Source organism: Vespa crabro, chromosome 1, assembly GCF_910589235.1.
Source record: "Vespa crabro chromosome 1, iyVesCrab1.2, whole genome shotgun sequence".
NCBI classification, from domain to species: domain Eukaryota; kingdom Metazoa; phylum Arthropoda; class Insecta; order Hymenoptera; family Vespidae; genus Vespa; species Vespa crabro.
Genome location: NC_060955.1, coordinates 8,855,844 through 8,876,039, shown reverse-complemented (window position 1 = coordinate 8,876,039; position 20,196 = coordinate 8,855,844). Strand labels below are relative to the sequence as shown.

Here is a 20,196-nt window from a genome sequence, read left to right as displayed (position 1 = left end):
TAAGTGCAATGTAGAAAGCAGCAACTAAACATCGACACGCGTTATTTTGTTCGTCAAACGTACTATACGGCGTATTTATATTTTGAATGTAATAGTATAGTAGCGGGTAACATGCGTAGAATACGCAGGCAACTGTGTCGATGGAGAATCAGTCACACACTCGTTAGCATTGCTATATTCAAAATATATGTTCGCTATAACGAACATTGGATGGATAGCGAAATTCTGTACGTCACTTGCTGTTCATCTGCATTGGACTTGGAAGTTTAATAAGTTTATCATAACAGCCGATGCATTTGTTTTAATGATAAAAGTTTCTTGTTTTGAATTTATTCGAAGGAAACTTATATAATTTTACGTTTAGGCGCTTATTTGTATTGAAAAATATAATATATATATATATATATATATATATATATATATATATATATATATATATATATATATATATATAAACAAGAAAAAAGAAAAAAAAGATTTTCGAGATTACAACAGTTTCTAAAATATGCAATTTGATTTGTAAATGAGAATCGCGAGTATTTTATCAAATAGATGTTCCTACTTCGAACAAATTAAAGTTTTAAATATCCGTTGTCGTTGAAACTTCTCGTATTAAAAAAAGGGAGGGGGATCAAAAGTGGATTCGCGTCATTTTGACACGTATCGATTATAAATATTGCATCACGACTACTAAAAATTTTACATTCGTAATATAGCGTTGTGGTCATGTGCACGATAATATTCCCGTTGAAGAAAGATTTGTCGCTCGTCGATAATTTGACCTTTTCCTTTTTTTTTTCTTTTCTTGCCTTTTCTATTATTTGTTTGTCTTTTTCTTTGCGTAAAACTTGGCGCGTACAGATGTAAAGTTAAAAATTATCGTTACTTGCAGCTTAAGGCAAAACGCGCCCAAAAATATTGACAGAATAAATGCTCTCGCGTTACCGAACGTAATCGCTTATACATATAGCTACGTAAAGGTTCGTACGTCCTTCGTATTCGGAGATAGTTGTGTATAGATAAGTTCAATTTTCCAGCAATTTAAATTGCGATGGTGAAATGATTACAAGGTAAGAAAAGAAAATGAAAAAAAAAAACCAGAAAAATTGTTGTATAATCTTAAAATACTGTATATTGAAGAGATATTATGTAAAAATTGTAAATATCAAATGAAAAAAAAAAAAGAAAAAAAAAATAATCCGCGCTCTGAATTATAAATCTTTTAGACGATAAAAATTGTAAATAGCGAAAAGGAAAAAGAAATCAGCAAGGAGAAAACCCCATTAAATCTTTATGCATAAAAAGTGCAACTGCAGGTCTAGCAAAAACTCCTGTCTAGATTTAGAATTTTCAAATAGACTGTGCACGTACCTTCGATATTGTTTGTGTACTTATAAACATTCTAACTACTTATAAAGTAAGCATGAAAAAAAATAAATAACGCAGTGGTTACGCAGGTATGTACAATATGTGAACCCCAGTAGTAGTACCAAATTCAACAGTAATTTTAGTTCTGTCTGGTACAGATTCCTTATATTTCAATAAAATCTTTACTCGAAGATATAAGCTCAATAGTCGTTCGACCTTCTAAAACGGATCCATTGTATTAACGTTCCATTTATAATTCCAAATTTCTCTCCATTATTATAATAGATGGATTATAATTAGGTATTCCATAAATTATACTGCTTAATTTGTAAATTGCATTCGTTTTAAACAATTCAATACATAACTCAGTCTTTAACAAAGAGCCCGCTTTGATTTTATTTCTTCGTAATCGTACTTAATAATATCTAATTATTATCAAATCCCTTTTTGTAGTGTTACAATGCAGTAGTTACCGTACAGTATCAAAACTTCGATCGTATTGCGTGTGCATAGATTTTTTTACTTATATGATTTCATTTTATTATTAATATAATTATACGGTAAGTAAAAATGCTAATGCGATTCTATTTATTGTAGATAATCGACGAATTATTGAACAATAATCATATCACGTTCAGTGCATTAGGAAGAGATAGTTCGTAACATTATCGACACATTGTACTGTTTTACCAACTCTACTCACTGCAGATGATACAATCGTTTTTCTTATATTGCATTGAAAAAAAAGATTTCATTCAAATCTTACAAAGTTTGACGTAATAATACTAAATGAAATAAGTTTACAATAATCAAGATATGTTTATTCATAAACTATGTTACGTAGGAATATTCGAAAACAATTTTCCATTCTACTTTACCCATGATTATTACCGACGTTATGCACATAACGTTACCGACAATATGCGATACAAAAAATCATGTTTTTTTGCTTCACGATATTTAAAATTATTACTAAAAGTAATGTTAATTTTTCGAATAATATATGTACTTAAAAAACAAGAAAATTAATAGTATGAAATTAATCATTAACGATACAACAATAATACTTCGATTTCAATCAGATCTAATCTAACAAAAATTGTTTACAAATATTCACATAAAAAGTATATTATTTTGTTACCAATTTTATGCATATGTATAAATATATTTGGTATATACTGATATATTATATTTTTTATATACAGAAGTGTATAATAAATTAATAATTTTTTACGCCAATTATAAAAATTTACAAATTGTATAATTTTTTTCAAATCGTGATATATAATAATGATGAATGAAATAATCGATAAAAACGTGATAATTTGGAGGGAAAAATTACAAAAAACTATATCAAGAAAACGTAGTTGCGTTCCTAAGGCATGCGCCATTTCTACGCACAGACCATTGACCGTCATTCGTCAGACCATACGCTCCGCCCATATGAGACCGACCATACTTGCCCGAAGCACATTTTAATGTGCCGCCTTTCCTATCGCTTTGCGTATCTCACGCACACACTAATCGTAAATAACTCTTTCGTCTTTTTATCAATTCTCGTCTTATGCAGAAAATACACGCAAGAATTGTCTTACTCGTCTGAAAGATTCTAATTTAAATAATTCAATAAATTATTTGTCAATCCTAACAACACAAGTCACTATTTTTCGTTTAACTTAATTAATAATCTTGATCGTTATAATAAAATTGTTTTTCTTTTTTTTAGATCAATCGATCTACCATTTATATCGAGTTTAGTTGAATATTCAATCAAAGTAAACATATCTACTATCATATAAGTTAATGTGAAATAAAAAAAATATCGATGATTTATTTTAAATTCTCGTTTTTTCGACAAAAAAGCCAATCTACAGAATTCAATATTTTTCTATAGCACTTGTTATAAAATTCAAATGTATACTTCTCTTTGACGTATCATAGTTTACCAATTTCGAAAGTGTCGTTGACAATACGTTTCGATAAGACGTTAGAGAAGGGGGAAAGTGTAACGTAATGTTCTTCATGCAGATACCAACGTAAGTATGAGAACGTTTGTTCGTATTCGATTAAATGTTCGGATAATATTGACTTGAGACTGGAATTTAACTTAGTAATTTCTTTTTCTTTTTATATTCAATTGTTTAAACACATTTATTCTCACCGATTGACTTGCCAATCTTTTTTACGAATCATTTTTGGTATCGGAATTGGAATACCCGAAGGTGGTAAAGTTTGGAACGCTATCTCCGTCAATAAATTACGACTCAAATTACTTATGAAATTCATGCCAACATTATTTTCGCCAAAAACGTCCTTGGAGTTCATTTGCTGTCGCGGCGTCAATTTATCTGTAATAGATAAGCGATAAAAAAGAAGAGGATATCGGTAATGAAAGAAGGTTAAAATGAAATTGGCCAAAGAATTTTTCCACACTGTACATTGTACATACAGTGTAATACTTTGTCTTTTTTCTTTTCTTTTTCCTATCCGAAATAATTTACATCTGACAACTGACATAAAACGAAAGTATATGTAATGGAAGAAAGATGATATCGTAATTACATTAATGATGTAATTTAAAAACTTATACGATAGTTTTTGACGGTGAGAAAATGACATCTATAAACAAATCTTATGATATATTAATATTTTATATGCTTGGCATACTGCAGTTAAAGGCTGAACTTAATCCCACCACTGTAAAAAGGTAAAAATAGAAAAAGAGTCGTATAATAATTAATCTAAAATAAAAATTGTCATTTTATGTATATATCAGAAAACGAAACGTAAGACTTACGATAATCTGCATCTTTATGCTGGACCGTGTTATGTAAAGTCAATGCAAGATATGTATGGTATTTTATATAACTGTTTTCCATTAAACTTAACTCTGTTACAGTATGTAATAGTTTCTTATAGTCCCAACAGCCTCGGATATGAACACACATTTCTACTAACTGTATTAAATAAGTATCTGTGTTAGTATGTAATATATAATACAAATTTATATATGTATATAAGTGTATACATAAGGTGGTCGTTATTTGGTTCCTTCAGAAATTTTTATAAGTGCACAAGCTCAACTTAACTCGAAATAAATAAAAATAGTCATCTTCAAATTTTAAACCTTTGTCTTAATATTAAAGTGTGCCAAAGAATGCATACTTTTTTATATTTTAATAAAATAGAGATTTTAAATATTTGTAAGTATCATTTAATTAAACAACAAAAGAAAACATAAAAATTTAACTCTTGTGTGGAAAAATCTCATGTATATTAAGAGTACTTTTTTTACTGAATATTCTTTTTCACAAAATAATATTTTATCGATAAATATTGACGAACAAAAACGAAAAAAATTTAATTCCTATACAAATCTCATATGTATTCAGGATATTTTGTCTGTTGAATATTATTCAAAATTCTTTCATAACTATTTCTTTAGTAGAGCCAGAAAAATGTTTATAATACAGTGAAATATAAGAATATTCAGCAAAAAAGTACTCTTAATACATGTGAGATTTCTGTAGAAGTTAAATTTTTGTTTTCTTTGCTTGTTTTAATAAACGATATCTAAAATTATTTAAAATCTCTATTTAAATATAAAAAAGTATATACCCATTGGCACACTTTAATATTAAAATAAAGATATGAAATTTGAAGATGATTTTTTTTTATTTATTTTGAGCTGAATGTTGAGATTGCATCATCAGATTCAAAATAATGACCACCTTAATATACATACATTGTTAACAGTCGTCATTAAATCTTCAAATTCTTCCGTTAACAAACAATGCTTGTGAACTTTATCTAAATATTCTCTGTGGACTAAAATAGAAAAAAAATAATGTTACACGATAGAAAGTTGTAGATGTAACATACAGTAGATTTTTTTAAAAATGTATACCAGATATAACTCTATCGAGACTATCAGCTTGAGTTAAAGATTGATCGAACATGAATCCTAAACTTTGCAATACTTGTCCTGATAGATAAGCATGAATCGATCCTATAGCATGCAATAACCAGAAACGTAAACTCTCAAGACGTCTTATTTGGAAGTGTTCGATATTGTTTTTAGCATGTAGTGACTTTAAACCTTCCAGATCTAAAAGAAAAGAAGTTAAATTTATATGTATTTTTTGTAAATATAAATTTAATTACGATCAGAAATGTAATATTTTACCCACGAATTTCAAATTATTTAACGTCCATAAAGCCCACTTTAATTTCAATTGAAATCGAAATATTTCGTTATACTTAATTAAAATGTCTTCATTTAAGATAATATTTATGGGCCATCCTGTTGCATAATACAGTGTTATACTATCTACAGCCTGTACCACTTGATGCGTACTAACATCTTGTACTATAATAGACCAATGTGAACTAGAATCTGGCCATTGTTGAGAAAGTATTTCTTCTAATATGCATGATAAAAAATATGAATTATTCCACATTTGATTGGTTTCTATCTATAAAAAACATGCTATTAATTTAGATATTTCGTATCATGTTATAATAATGATTGATAAATAAATAAAATTCTGCTGTACCTCATGAAATAATATCTGATAAAATTTATTCATAATATGGCCAGCCTCCATCATATAAACGGATCTCATTAATCTTAAATGTGCTTCTAATTTATATTCCTGCATCATTATATTTTTTACTAACTTAGTTGCACTACTGTAGCGTAAATCTAAAATTTCAGACAATATTTTTTCTAAAATTTTCTTTAATGGCAACGCATGTTCTGCAACTGTCTGTAATCTATAATCACATATATTTTTATTATATAGATTGAATAAATATAAAAATTTGATAATACAGTACCTATTAAACAATTTGTTTCTACGTTTGTTACAAGAGTTAACAGATATACACTTGCTACCATCTACTATATCTTGTCCATATAAAGCTGGTGGTATATAATCTTTAAAGGCTTTCATTAAAAACGGATTATTCATTGCTGATAATTGTTGTATTATATTCTTTTCTAAGTCTTCATCATACTCTGAAATAAACGAAATTCCATCTACTTCTGATGGCGAAATATCAATTAATTCTTCTGATTGAGTTGTATATTTGCATATTTCAGACAATAATAAGGTATAAAATTCATCCTTTAGAGAAATTCTCTCTTCTGAAAGAAAACGATTATATTTATGAAATATAAAAATAAAGTAGATTAATTACTGCAAGTGAACAAACCATCAGATTTCATTTTTTGATTCCACATTTCCGTGATACGATTTAACGATACAAGTAAGTCAATACTATGTCCAATATGTTGTACCTTGTTAATTAATAAATGCATAATATTATCTTTTAAACAAATGTCATCCAAAGGTCTTGTCAGAAATTTTACACACGGGTCTTTATTTTTTGCAACTTTTTCATCTGAAATTCTAATATGTATATGTGTATATATATGTGTGTGTGTGTGTAAGTAATTTTTATTAAATATCTGGCAACTATTTTAATATCTTTTACTTTTCTATTATAAATTCGTCTCTCCAATCTTCTAAACGTCCTTCACCTAATAATGTGTCAATAATATTCAAATATACAGGAATAGTAGACAAATATAAATTAACACATATATTTGTCTTTTCTTGACAGTGAGAATTTGTTATTTCCAATAGCAAATTTGAAAGTAATTTGGAAGCACAATTCCAATTAGATGATAATTTCCAGTTGGATACAGATATTTTATGAACTTGGTGCAATATTTTTATTCTTTTTAAAGGCTTTTTTAGACGGGCTAATAAAGACAAAAGCGTTTGGCTACTAGCTGCAAAGATGACAGTAATTAATAAATGTAAATATAATACATAACATTACTTATACCTTGTGCTGTAATATCTTTCTCTATGTTTATAATCTCCATTCTAAAACTTAAGAGTTTTTCTTTGACCGCAGCATTATATGCTTCGTATATAAATGGTGGTTTTTTATATCCTATGTAACTTGTATCTGTGCTCAATAATTCTTTGTCGAATTGTTCTATATCGTGTATCATAGACAAATATTCACAAAATGGAGATAACATATTTTGAAAAGCAACCTGTAAGAATAATTTATAAAAATAATTATATTTATATTGCCATCTAATTTCTTGAACACTTACAGTAGTTAAACTTGGTATAGATACATTAGGACGAATGTGAAATAAAAATTCATTTTCTTGCTTAAATATAGTCATCTGTGTCTGAACATGGAACATCCACAATATTTCTTTACACACTTGGTATTCATTAAGTAGAATAACATCAGATAAATCCTTATAAACTGTTTCATGCCTGTTTAATACATTAGATTACTTGGAAATATTTCATTAGATAACATGCTAAGGTCTGCAAAGAAATTACCAAATTTGACAAAAATGTGCATCAGGATATTTGCTGTTAACAGGATATTTATAAATTATCGATTCGTTCCACCATGTATTTTGGACATTTGACATCAACCATTTTCTTGATTCAACTTCTTCTATTAATGACTGCATTACTATATCAGACCCATATTTAGCATCACCTATTGATTCTGCAGACAATATACCATCTACAGTTGTCAGAGTTGTTTCAAAGGGAACACAAGAAAGATTTGGTACTTCTGCATCGTCTGACCACTCCTACATACAGGTAAATCTATGAATTAAAATATCCAAGACAAATGTCTACTATATTAAACGCTTACATCGCTACTTTCGTCATTTTTAAAATCACAAAAGAAATCTTCTTCTCCTTCTTTCAAATAATGTGCCCAATCGATCTCTTGAATAGCATCTTTTTCACTTGCAATAGTGACATTAGAATTAAATTCTCCTTGATAGGATTTTAAATTATTCAAATCTGCTTTGTCGATATCAGATGATAAATCTAATAACAAAGCCAGCAAAGACCATTGTAAGTCATACTGCGGATGATGGTCGAAATCAAAACTAGTTAGAAAGAAATCAACGAGTTCTTGAAACTTTTTAGCCTCTTTAAATTTTCCATATATGGATAATTTGGTAATAATATTGTTGATAGATTGTTTCGTTGCATGACTGTTAACCGAAAGATATTGATGATGTTTAATGTTGGAAACAGCAAAACGTTCGCAAATTTGAAATCCTTCTTCATCTTCCTATAATTGGAAAAGAATAAAAGAAATTCATATTGACGAGGAACAATTTTGGAGTTATGTAAAAAAAAAGTCTAGTATAATAAATATCATAAAATCTAATATAACCTACTTCGAAATCAGTTATCACCGTGATCAAAAGTTTTATATCACTTTGTATATCCTTCAAGATTTTTGTTCCCATTATTTATGATTGTCGCATTTAAATGGATTAATTATTCCCTCATTAAAGAGAAATAAACATAGCATTGCAAGTAAACAAGCCTTTTACGGTCATGTGGCGCTGACGTCGTCATTCAGACATTTTGGCGGTAAATATTTTTTGTATCACGCATAAAAGTAATAAAGTCAGATGTTTACTTTTCTAATCTAACTTAATTCTAATATAAGTAACTGTCTGCGTATCTTAGTAACTGTTTTAATATATTAGCTTCAAATGTATTTTTTTTGGCAATACTCTTTTATTTAAATACATAGTAATATATTAGTTTATATATAAATAAATGTACATAATTAAAATTGTATGTATGAAATAAAAAAGGAAAATATAATGATAAGAATATATAAACTCATGAAATATAATGCCAATATAATTTATTACTTATCTATCAGGTATAAATAAATTATACTAACATGAAGTTCAATTAATCAAATGATGATTTATGATTTCTAACAGTGAAAATGGTAATATATGTTAAATTAATATATTTAAGAATATTTATTATTAACTCTAAATAAGACTATCATGGATCTTTCAAAGACAATGGTATATGTATTTCAATTATAGTATACAATGTAATTTAACTTTAATGTAGCTATGAAAAGCTACAAATATAACGTAGAACATAATACTTTAAAAATGAGACAATTATCTTAAACATGTATATAAAAATCATGCAATACAAAATACTATCAAGATTCTAAGATTACACTGTATACTTGACGCAAATTGTATAGTATTTTCAGATTTTAATCTTGCGTACTTGCTGCTATTTATTTAATAAAGATAATTCTTACATATACATGTATGCATATATGTATATATATGCATATGTATTTCTACACAACGCACGTGCACACACATACATACACATAAAAGAGGATGGAAAGTAAAGAAAGTAATGTGTAATAAAATGCAATACCATCATCCATGAAACAAAAAGAAAATATTAATACACACATACATACATACATACGCGCGCGCGACATCGAAAAAAAAAAAAGAAAAAAATGGAGAAATATTAGAAAATGTAAATATTTTATCTAAATATTTCAGGATATAACTATTTTAAACACTATCTTTGTACGTTAAGGTGATCTTGATAAGAAAAATAATAAATAAAAATAATAGAGAAGAATTAAAAAAATAATTATTTAAAGTAGATACGCGAAAAAAGAAAGTTTTGCACTTTTTAGTTAATCATTCACAAGGGGACATTTACTTCTTCTATCGTAGAAATAAGATTATCAAGTCCAAATAGAAAGCCTTCTTCGTGATTGCCCTGCTCCCATGGATGTCTATGTGTCACTTTAAGGCCATCTGGCAGTTCGCAAGTTTTTGCAAAATCTATTAACCAAACTCCAACTTTTTCGTTATCATAAATCATAAAGATACTGCTACCGATAATCTAAAAGATAAACAATGTTAATTTACATATCAATTATAATTCAACGTATGGTATACGTGATCAAATACATACTTCATGAGTTTGAAAATATTTGGATTTTTCGATTTTCGTTCTTAAATTCTTAAGACGAATCAGAAGATTTTTACGAGTTTCCTCTTTCTTTCCAAGAAACGTTTTCATTGTACCTAACACCTCTTTATGCGATTTAACTTTTTTCAGATCTGTGATGGGAGGTACCCCAGGTAATTTCATAGCTTCAATTCTGAATCCATGACTACATGTCGAACTTTGTTGTTCACGAAATTGCATATATCGTAATTTGGTTACAGCACGTTGTTCGTGTTCCTGTTTTGTAGGTGCATTCAGATCAACAGCAATCATCTTTTGGTATAAATCCGGTCTCGCCATAGTCTTTGAAACTTCGGATTCTAAAAACGTTCGTGTCCCCATTTTAATGTCCATCACGTGAGGATCGTTAAAACCAAATAGTAAATCCTGTAACTCGATAAATGTATCTCCTTTGTACTCGACCTCCCTGTAATACCTAAATAATGCAATAATACTGATTATTGATTGTTCACAAAAATAATAATGTTAATCTAATTAACAAATTTCGGACATCACAATGATTTTACTGTAATTGTAAGCAACTTAAACCTACATATTGCTATCATTCTTTTTATTCGCATTCAATAACTAAGACAAAAACTGATCATTAGCTTTTATTTATCAGACGTTATATTAGTTATATATATATATATATATATATATATATATATATATATATATATATATATATATATACCTAGGAATGCAATCTCGAAATGCTTCATCTTTACTTAAAGCTTCATATACAATGCGTTCAGTATTCTCAGTTCCTCCACTTTTTCTTTTCCATACTGTACCAGGTCCAGCAGGTGCAAAACCATCAGGATGTCCAGATAATTGGAACCAAGATTTCAATCTATTTTTTAGCAATACGTCGCTAGCTGGTGCAGTAAGATCCAAAGCATTCTAAAAGGAAAACAAAATCATGTTAATTAGTAAGAATTCATAAATCAATAGATCCATTCCTTTTTTACTTTCATCGTATACGTTAGATACTTACCAATGCAAGAAACTTCAAAGATAAATCCTCATCAGGCATAGTGGTATCAGAAAGAACAAGCGGAAATTGTTCCATCTTTTTGATAGTAGCCGCATCATTCGGCAATTTGACGATCGAATTGACGCTCCTTGGTCCAGCACTGTTGGACCGATTGGTACCAACGGAAGTACTTCTCCTCCATTGCCGAAAGGCACTGTAATTGCTATTACTGGAGGATGCATCCTTTTGCCGTCGTGTATCTTTGTGTGTTGTAGAATCATGATTTATTCGGCTTTGCTCCTTGTTGGAAGACTGTAACAAGAAAAACCTACTAAGAATTTAATTCAGTCGAAATCATATGTTTCATCTTTTATAGTACATATTTAACCTTTTTTAACATATCAAATGTTTGAAAATAATTTCCTTAATTTTGTTAATTCTTTATAGCGTTATATGACTTTGAAGTCACATAATGTTATAAACTCATATATTTTCATTTTATAAATCTTTTTTTATTTTTTCTTCACAAAAGTATCACAATTGGTTTATATACTAAAAGTTAATATAAATTATACTTAGTATAGTATAATATTATACTAATATAAAACTTATATATTATTAATTTCATATTACTTAATTTTTGGTTAGTTACAAACAAAAATGAATAAATTTTGTTAATCTCTATAACATCATATAATTTTGAAGTTATACATTCATATACCTGCATTTTCTAAATATTTTTGCTAATTTTTCTTAACGAAAGTATCAATTAATATATATAATATATATAATATAATTATACTAATATAAAAATTATATTATATACATTTTTCATTATATGTAATTTTTTATTAGACCTAAACAAAAAAGACTGGATCTTATTTAAACATAGAAGGTTAAGAAAATTATTATTAATACATAAACATACTTGAATCAAACTGGTCACTGAAAATTAACAAACAGCAAATGAACATTTCATCTCTCTTAATTTAATGAAATTATTAGGTGTATAAATAAGTTTGGTGCCTTTTTAGCATGATTTTCTTGAAATGATATTTACAAAAACATGAAAAACATGCTAATTTTCAAAATAATCCCAATAATTCCACATATTTTCAATTTTCCTATCTTTCGGGCAGCTAATGAATCCCTTTACAGTAAATAGATGATAGTTTTGATTCAATAAAATCAATGATGCTTTTTCGATCACATTAAAAGATTTAGTCTCTATAAAGAAATCTATTAAGTGATGCTGCAATGATCGGGATAGGTGATAATCCAATAGAGCAAGGTCTCAGGAATAATCTGCATGAGGGAGAATTTCCCAAACCAGAGAAATCAGGATTTCCAGGGTTCTTTCGTCATATGTGGCTGTGCGTTATTTGTCGTGCAGCAGAATTACTTGTCTGGTTCCACTGCCGGTAAAAGGTCTTTTGCGTCACTACAATTAATCACTTATTACTGATAACGCTCAGAAATAATCGTTTCACCGAGCTTGAACAATTCATAATAAACATCATATTTGAAAGCCCACAAAATTCTTCGTCTTCCAATTTGTAGGACATTCCACTGCGTTATGCATCAGTAATATCAAAATTCCAATTTCGAAAATTTTGAAACCACTATTTGCATGTTTTATGGATCACAACATTTTCACTTAAAACGAAATTTTCATTTCCGCAAATTCAATAAAATATTTCTTTAACTAAAAGGTAAAAAGAATATAACGTCTAATGTGCTCTTTCTAACAAATGGGACAAACTACTGTTTTTTGAAGTTATTTCCCGAGCAGAGTAAAGTTACATAGTGCATTTAAAAGGGCAACATTGATACTTTAAAATCCTAAATCGATAGGAAAATATGTTTATTTAAAACAGAATTATAATTGATTGAATCTAATGTACCGAAGTTATTAGTATATCTAACACTAAAAGTAGGATTACATACGATCAATATCTGTATCAATATTCGATGTAGATCTTATCGTATTGTAGAAAAAAAGAGAGAAAGAGAAAATGTTATATCAAGAATTAATACTTCCAATAGAAATGAACAGTGAGTACAAACAACGTTTTTGCGTTATCTTCCTCCATCAAAAATTTATTGCATAACAGTAAGAATAAACGTGTTAGCATGCAGGAACGCGGAGACACTTTACAAAGATGTCAAAGTATATGTAACGGGAGAAATAACGCATAATATATCGTGAGTACATTTTCTAGGTAAAAGCGCGCGTGGCACGTTTTTAATGGTAATAAAGTAATCAATTCTCTCTCTCTCTCTCTCTCTCGCTCTAGCTCTCTCTCTCTCTCTCTCGCTCTAGCTCTCTCTCTCTCTCTCTTTCACAATAACGTGACCTGTGTATAGTCTCTAATGATCTCGTTTACTGACACGCGTAGCGTTATAGAAAAAGAACGCAATTTATAATTCCCAAGATCTATATGAGCCGGTAATTATAAGTGATTTAAGTAATATATTTTCAAAATGAAAAATATATTACTTAAAATTCATGTTGAGATTCTTGGATTATTTACAAAATATTAAGAATTATATATTTTATCAACTTTTAAATTTATATTTTATATATCAACATTTTATAATTATATAATAATACAATAATAACTTAAAAAAAATATATATATTATATATCATCCATTTACAAAAGACATCTATATATATATATATATATATATAATTAAAAACTACTAAGAAATAAGTTATATAAATTTAGAAGTTGATAAACTATATAACAAAAAATATAATTTATTATATTTATATAATAAAATGTGTATATTATTATATAAAATATTATTATTATATAAATATAAGTTATATTTATATAATAAAACGTTTATATAAGTATATTAAAAGAAAAGAAAGGTTTTTATATTTTGCTTTATCTAATCGAATATTTTCATTCGATGTTACGAAGTTGAAATCGTTGACGAAGACGACAAATGTAGATGACAAATACACGTTCATTGATTGCGACGCCATCAATTTTTATAGCTTTGTTATTATTTTACAACGTAGATATCTTGTATACAGTACTTGTTTATTCTCCATCTTAAATGGCAAGGACAGACTATGTGGTAAAAGAGAGTATTGATATTCGTACATATATAGCATAAGTTATTATCGATGTTCGTTATAATGGTCACCACGTTTTCATAGTTAAAACCGCATTTTAAATGAAGATGTAGACCGGGTGTATCACGGAATTCAATGAATTGCGACGCGTCACTCATTCTAATTCTATTTTGCAAGGTAAAGAAACCTAGAGGGCACGAGGAAATTGAATTAGCAAATTATGTTTGACCAACGGATACAACGGTCTTCTCTTTCAATAGAATAACGTAAGATAAGTAGATAGCATCGAGGTCAAAAAGCGATTGCAAATTCTTCAACTATTACTATGTACGTAAGGTATTTGTAAAATCGAATAACATTTCTTTCTCTCTCTCTCTCTCCCCTCCCCCCTTCCTCAAAACCCTTTAGAAAGAAGAATAAACAAAACGATTTCTTCGATTCTTTCGTTTCCGTCCTTGCATATGTATGTGTATGCAATCGATAACGATCTCTTAGCTACGATCTCGTTTACGTCAATCGTCAGATAAATTCAAAGTTCGCGCCCTTATTTGAATAAACTCGTAACGTATACACGAAATCATTGCTTTTTTGTTCTCTCTCTTTCTTTCTTTCCTCCTTCCCTTTTGATGATCTTTCACGTCAAATTTCACAACAGAATTCCCATCGATGAAGCTTTATTGTAACAACACAACGATGACAACGATCTAAGCCTTGCACACGTGTATCGATTTACGTACCAAACGATCGAATAAAAAAGTTAAACGACCGTGATGCATTATTATCAATGGAAAAAACATCAGTGAACTAAATACGTGTTTTCATACCGTCCAATGACACTTTACATTCTATTAGATTTGTTCGATGAATTTATCTTCGTCAATTTACTCCCATTTGAGATAATAATAATAACAATAACAATAACAATAACAATAACAATAACAATAACAATAATAATAATAATAATAATAATAATAATAATAATAATAATAATAATATTCGATGTAATTCTCAAATAATTATTACATAAACTTTAATCAAAATTTGTACTTACCAACGAAGTTATTATCACTTTTACTCTTACGAATGTTTAAAAAAATAGGAAAATATTGTTATGAGTTAGACATTATACCTTTCTCTTTCTAATCTTTTTCTAATCAAGGTAATTATGATCATAAGAAAATGAACGGAATGACGGTAACAATGACTCTGGGATCAAGCGAAGTTACTGTGACATGAATACTGTAACGATCTCGTTTCGATATTACACAAACCTTCGTTGTACTGATATTATCTCGTATGAGAGAGAGAGAGAGAGAGAGAGAGAGAGAGAGAGAGAGAGAGAGAGCTATTGTTAGATTTTGATTTCATCTAATTGTATTTTGTCATCTTGTACATATTGCGATTATGAAAAGAGACATAAAAACAAAGGAGAAAAAGGTAAAAATTAAAAGATAGTCAACGATAAATCATTACATCAATCGGAAAGGGCATTAATGCTAACTGGGTACATCGTAGGTCTACATTTTTTACTTATCTACATTACTACATTTTTTACTTATCTTTGGACATAAACAAAACACAAAAAAGTAAATTACTTAATCGTCACTTAATTGACCATTTGAAAAGCCAAACCGATCGATTCCAATTTTAGTAAATTTCTCTATTTGAACATGATGATTAATGCTTCAAACTTGAGAGGCTTCATTATTAGGTCTACATTTTTTACTTATCTACATTACTACATTTTTTACTTATCTTTGGACATAAACAAAACACAAAAAAGTAAATTACTTAATCGTCACTTAATTGACCATTTGAAAAGCCAAACCGATCGATTCCAATTTTAGTAAATTTCTCTATTTGAACATGATGATTAATGCTTCAAACTTGAGAGGCTTCATTATTATGAGTCGAGATTGCGAAGTTACCGTAAATGGATAGGGGAATAAAAAGGAAAAGAGAGGGAGAAAGAAAAGGAGGATATCGTTTCTTTCGACCTTCAATAGATTTTAACGATCTTCTCGCATTTCGTTATAGGTACAATAAAAAAATCATACGATCTTTCTTTGTTTGAACATTTTTAATTATCAAAAATAAATGAATTACAATTTTAACCTTAAATTGACCATTAAACTCGATCCGCGAATTTCAAATTCTAAACAAAATGCGACAAATTTTTTACTTCTTTTTTCTTCCAGTTATACAACCATGTGTGTATGTGTGTGATTGTTACGATACCTTTTCTAAGATATTCTTTCTTTTAATTTCAGTGATTGAAATTCCATGATTTTTATTAAAATAAAAAAATTAAATCTCTCTCTCTTTCTCTTTCTCTTTCTTAAAAAAGGAATTGTAAAAACAAAGAAAAAGAAAGAAATAAAGCATTCTATCGTTTCTTTTTATAAATTCATTTATCTTTTTCTTTGTAAACGTTTTTTTTAAATATATTTGCATTCTTATGATTGATAATATGTAGAGAAAATGAATTATTTATAACTTTCCGACGATTTACAAAGTACACTCACTTGAGGGTAAATACGTTATGAAGTAACGAGCTAACCTATATATATTAAGATGAAAATTGATTGATCATTTATTTTCTGGCATGTTTCCAATCAATTTCAACAAAAATCCATGAAGATGAGTCACGATATTAAAATTTTGAAAAGAGATAGAAGAGAGAGAGAGAGAGAGAGAGAGAGAGAGAGAGAGAGAAAGAGAGAGAGAGAGAGAGAGAAAGAGAGAGAGAGAGAGAGAAAGAGAGAACTACACCGGATAAAAGCAATGACGTAAATGTCGGTCAAGTTTCGTTGAAACCCACATTACAAGCTTGCTCGACCACGAGATTAAATAGTATCACGAAGCGAGAGAGCAGAGAGCGGTGTAACGAGTATACGTATAACGGGTCAATGATCTTCCGTTGGAAAGCGGGTAGTTTCACGAATCAACGAGGGCATGAACTCTTTATGCCGACGTCAGCATTGACGCTCTACGTTATGCACGATACTCATCTCTTTTATTCATAGACAGGAGATATCATCATACTCCTCTCTTAAATGTTGCCTACGTGAGGACAATCATTTTACAAGGATTCTATATAGAATGAATATTCAAAGTACAAAAAAGATTTTTGAAAATATATCTCTTATAGATCTAATTGATAATCATAAATGTATTTACTCGTTGAATGATATCCTTTTAACAATGTTCTATTATTTATTTTGTTTACGTACACGATTTTCTTGTTTCATTCAAAGTTTCTTTCTTTGACTATAAAATATTATTAATTATATAATTTATATAAAGTATAAACTGGTTTATAAAGATCTTACCTAATAGCAAAAAAGTTATATATAAAATATTATAATATAGTTCAGAGTTCTACAAACAAAGCAAGTATTTTCCTAGATTTTAAATTTAAAATATCAGAACAGACTCTTTCTCGTTTTATCATTCTTTTATCAAAAGCAGAATTGTTATCTGGTTAATGAAAACAAAGATATCGTGGAGGTTGAATAAAATGAGGTGTTTCTAGTTCGCTGAAAGCCACACCCACAATTTTGGTTCAAAGATATGTATTACATAGAAGAAAAATATTGAAATATTGAGAAACTTTTAAACATATAATTTATAGCTTTAAATTATCTCATGCTTGTTTATATAAGATTGTATTAATAGTATATTAATAATGTACAAATAATTGACATAACTGATAGGTTTAGATCAATAAATATAAACGTAGAAGCAAAGATTAATGGTTCAAGATAACAATCTTATTCTCATCAAATAGGTTTGCATACCTTGTTGAAGTGAGCCTGCAGAAGCCGCTCATACTGATCGACAGCACGCAAACAAAGTCTCGTGGTAAATGTTTCCATTCGCGTTGGTAGGGGCGCGTGGCACACGCTACTTGACATTATTCCTTTTTTTCTACACTCCTATCTCTTTATTTTCCTTCTTTTTCTTTCTTTTCAAATTATGCACACACTTCCTATATGCAAGTATAAAGCATCACTTATAGATATGAAATAGACACGCAAATGACTTACGAATCATCGATATACATAGAACAAAGTTAAAAATCAAACTAACCTCTCAAGTACCTCTAGACATTAAAGTAAATTATATTCAAAAGGTTATCACTTGTTGTTCTTTTATATGTGTCGATACAGATGTAGAAAGAAAACACCATAAGAAAAACTTGCGTACGCGCCGTAGAAATGAAAATCAGTCAAAAAAGAGAAAGCGACTGTTGCGTCCTTCAACCAATGAGGATGCAAGAATATCAATCGGGGGATACGATTTGATTGGTCGTACTAAAGATAAATTTGTTTTTTTTCTTCGCTTTGACTTTCTTTAATCTTCTTCAATGAATTTTATTTATATTTTGAAAATTTAAATTGCACGTTAATTTATTATTTATTCTCCATAACAAGAAAGTTCAAGCAACGTGTATATAAAAGAGAAAGAGAAAGAGAAAGATGATGAATCGCCGGAGTGAAATACACCAAACACCTTTCTCGATGTTTCGCGATATACTGACTGCCCAAGGAAGCACAAGAGTAATTTTATCGGCTCGCTTCTTTTTTGTGACGAAGCGTCGAGTACCGACGTCGAATAGCGGCGTCAAGCCGCCGCCAGACTTGCGTAGATACGTTTCACACACTCGCGTTGAATAGTGCACGAGAGTCGATGATTATTCGGGTCACAGCCCCCTGCATCCTTTATTTCGAAGAAAGTGCCTTTATTTTTCGGACGTTGCAATTAAAAATATATGTTTGTTTAATATGCATGAATACATTTATCATGATTTTTAATAAAAAAAACTTGAGAACATGATTTGCCTGTCTGTTCTTTACAAAACTATATTGATAAGTGTCTATTTATATCAATTTATATCAAAGGTGGGCAATTGGCGGGCCATACATAGCTCGCGCCCTCTACTTGCCTGCTCTGATAAGGTGTGAGAAGATCTCTATTTGGCATTAATGTGCCTTGTGAGTTGTAAACTGCACGACTTTTGTTTTAAAGCATGGAATGATGGCTAGTGGAGGGAAGGAATTGATTGATGGTAGAAACCGTATGGCCTGCAGCGAAGAAGAACCCATTTCTAATTTAAATTGTGTTATCGTTTTAATTTACGCGTCTTTTTCGAGTTGCCATCTTGAAATGGTGGAAATTTTTTTTTGAACTCTTTTTCTCTCTGATACATTTGTCTGAATAATATTATACATATAATAATGCATTTACAGTTTATTCATTATTGTTTCATTAGTGAACTCGACTTACTTTGAACTTGAGTTAATTTAAGAACTTTCTAATTCTCGATGATAAATTATCTTTAGAAAATATTATTAAAAATTGTTGTAGTAAAAAATACAAGTATACCAGACAATTTGTACTCCGACCAACGTACATCTAACATTAGCTCAAATAATTGTTATCAATTCATGACTATGGCGAGCCTCTCAAAGGAAAAGTTGATATTATGTTGGCAAAAAAAAATAATGAGTGCGAGGGGGTAAAAAAATTCAAATGATTAATTATAATCGATAGAAATGTAAATTTCTTACACTTTGTTTTAAATCAAGAAGATATCAATTATAAATATGGAACTTTACATTTACGTCAATAAGCTCTAAATTAGATATGCATACTGATACCGTTATCATAATAAATTTAAATTATTGCACAGTGCTGAGAATCAGCAAAAATGAAATAACCGTTGGATAGTCTCTACTGACTAAATAAGTTACAAAAATCGATTGATTTTAATTGAGTTCGGAAAGAAAACGCGCTTAATTTTTTTTATTTAACATCAGTTAATATTAGATCGTATCATTCATCATTAACTCACGATCAAAACGAAGTAAAAAAGTGAAATCCTCG

General features: G+C 29.0%; 2 protein-coding genes across 5 annotated transcripts; both read right to left on the bottom strand.

Moving 5' to 3' along the window:
• Nucleotides 1–3,788: 3,788 nt before the first annotated feature.
• Nucleotides 3,789–8,846, bottom strand: LOC124423058 (gamma-tubulin complex component 5). 3 transcript variants are annotated; one of them, XM_046960352.1, is made up of 14 exons: nt 8,615–8,842; nt 8,074–8,505; nt 7,746–8,008; nt 7,505–7,676; nt 7,225–7,441; nt 6,868–7,168; nt 6,586–6,782; nt 6,208–6,517; nt 5,925–6,144; nt 5,555–5,843; nt 5,276–5,476; nt 5,114–5,196; nt 4,166–4,325; nt 3,789–4,065 (listed from the first exon to the last, which is right to left on the bottom strand). In XM_046960352.1, exons 1-14 carry the CDS (start codon nt 8,684–8,686, stop codon nt 4,019–4,021), a joined length of 2,964 nt encoding a protein of 987 aa, XP_046816308.1. In that variant the 5' UTR covers nt 8,687–8,842; the 3' UTR covers nt 3,789–4,018. The 3 variants fall into 3 exon arrangements, with proteins under 3 accessions (XP_046816308.1, XP_046816298.1, XP_046816318.1); XM_046960342.1 differs by having other exon boundaries at nt 5,925–6,517; nt 8,615–8,846; XM_046960362.1 differs by lacking the exons at nt 3,789–4,065; nt 4,166–4,325; nt 5,114–5,196 and having other exon boundaries at nt 5,320–5,476; nt 5,559–5,843; nt 8,615–8,845.
• Nucleotides 8,847–9,079: 233 nt separating this feature from the next.
• Nucleotides 9,080–19,562, bottom strand: LOC124425828 (inositol-trisphosphate 3-kinase homolog). Of its 2 annotated transcripts, XM_046966796.1 has the most exons (6): nt 18,400–19,540; nt 18,108–18,298; nt 11,239–11,529; nt 10,936–11,144; nt 10,203–10,674; nt 9,080–10,130 (listed from the first exon to the last, which is right to left on the bottom strand). In XM_046966796.1, the coding sequence occupies exons 2-6, from the start codon at nt 18,222–18,224 to the stop codon at nt 9,927–9,929; spliced, it is 1,293 nt and encodes a 430-aa protein (XP_046822752.1). In that variant the 5' UTR covers nt 18,225–18,298; nt 18,400–19,540; the 3' UTR covers nt 9,080–9,926. The 2 variants fall into 2 exon arrangements, with proteins under 2 accessions (XP_046822752.1, XP_046822759.1); XM_046966803.1 differs by having other exon boundaries at nt 11,239–11,545; nt 18,108–19,562.
• Between the last annotated feature and the right edge of the window lie 634 nt (nt 19,563–20,196).

Coding starts and splice junctions, on each gene's coding strand:
- LOC124423058 (XM_046960342.1), bottom strand. CDS start 8,686: ATGGGAACAAAAATCTTGAAGGATATACAAAGTGATATAAAACTTTTG. Junction 6,783..6,867: donor GACGAATTTATAATAGAAAA/GTAAAAGATATT, acceptor TATACATATTAG/AATTTCAGATGAAAAAGTTG. Junction 5,197..5,275: donor TCTCGATAGAGTTATATCTG/GTATACATTTTT, acceptor TTTCTATTTTAG/TCCACAGAGAATATTTAGAT.
- LOC124425828 (XM_046966796.1), bottom strand. CDS start 18,224: ATGTCAAGTAGCGTGTGCCACGCGCCCCTACCAACGCGAATGGAAACA. Junction 11,145..11,238: donor CTTTGAAGTTTCTTGCATTG/GTAAGTATCTAA, acceptor TTTTCCTTTTAG/AATGCTTTGGATCTTACTGC. Junction 10,675..10,935: donor TTTCGAGATTGCATTCCTAG/GTATATATATAT, acceptor TGCATTATTTAG/GTATTACAGGGAGGTCGAGT.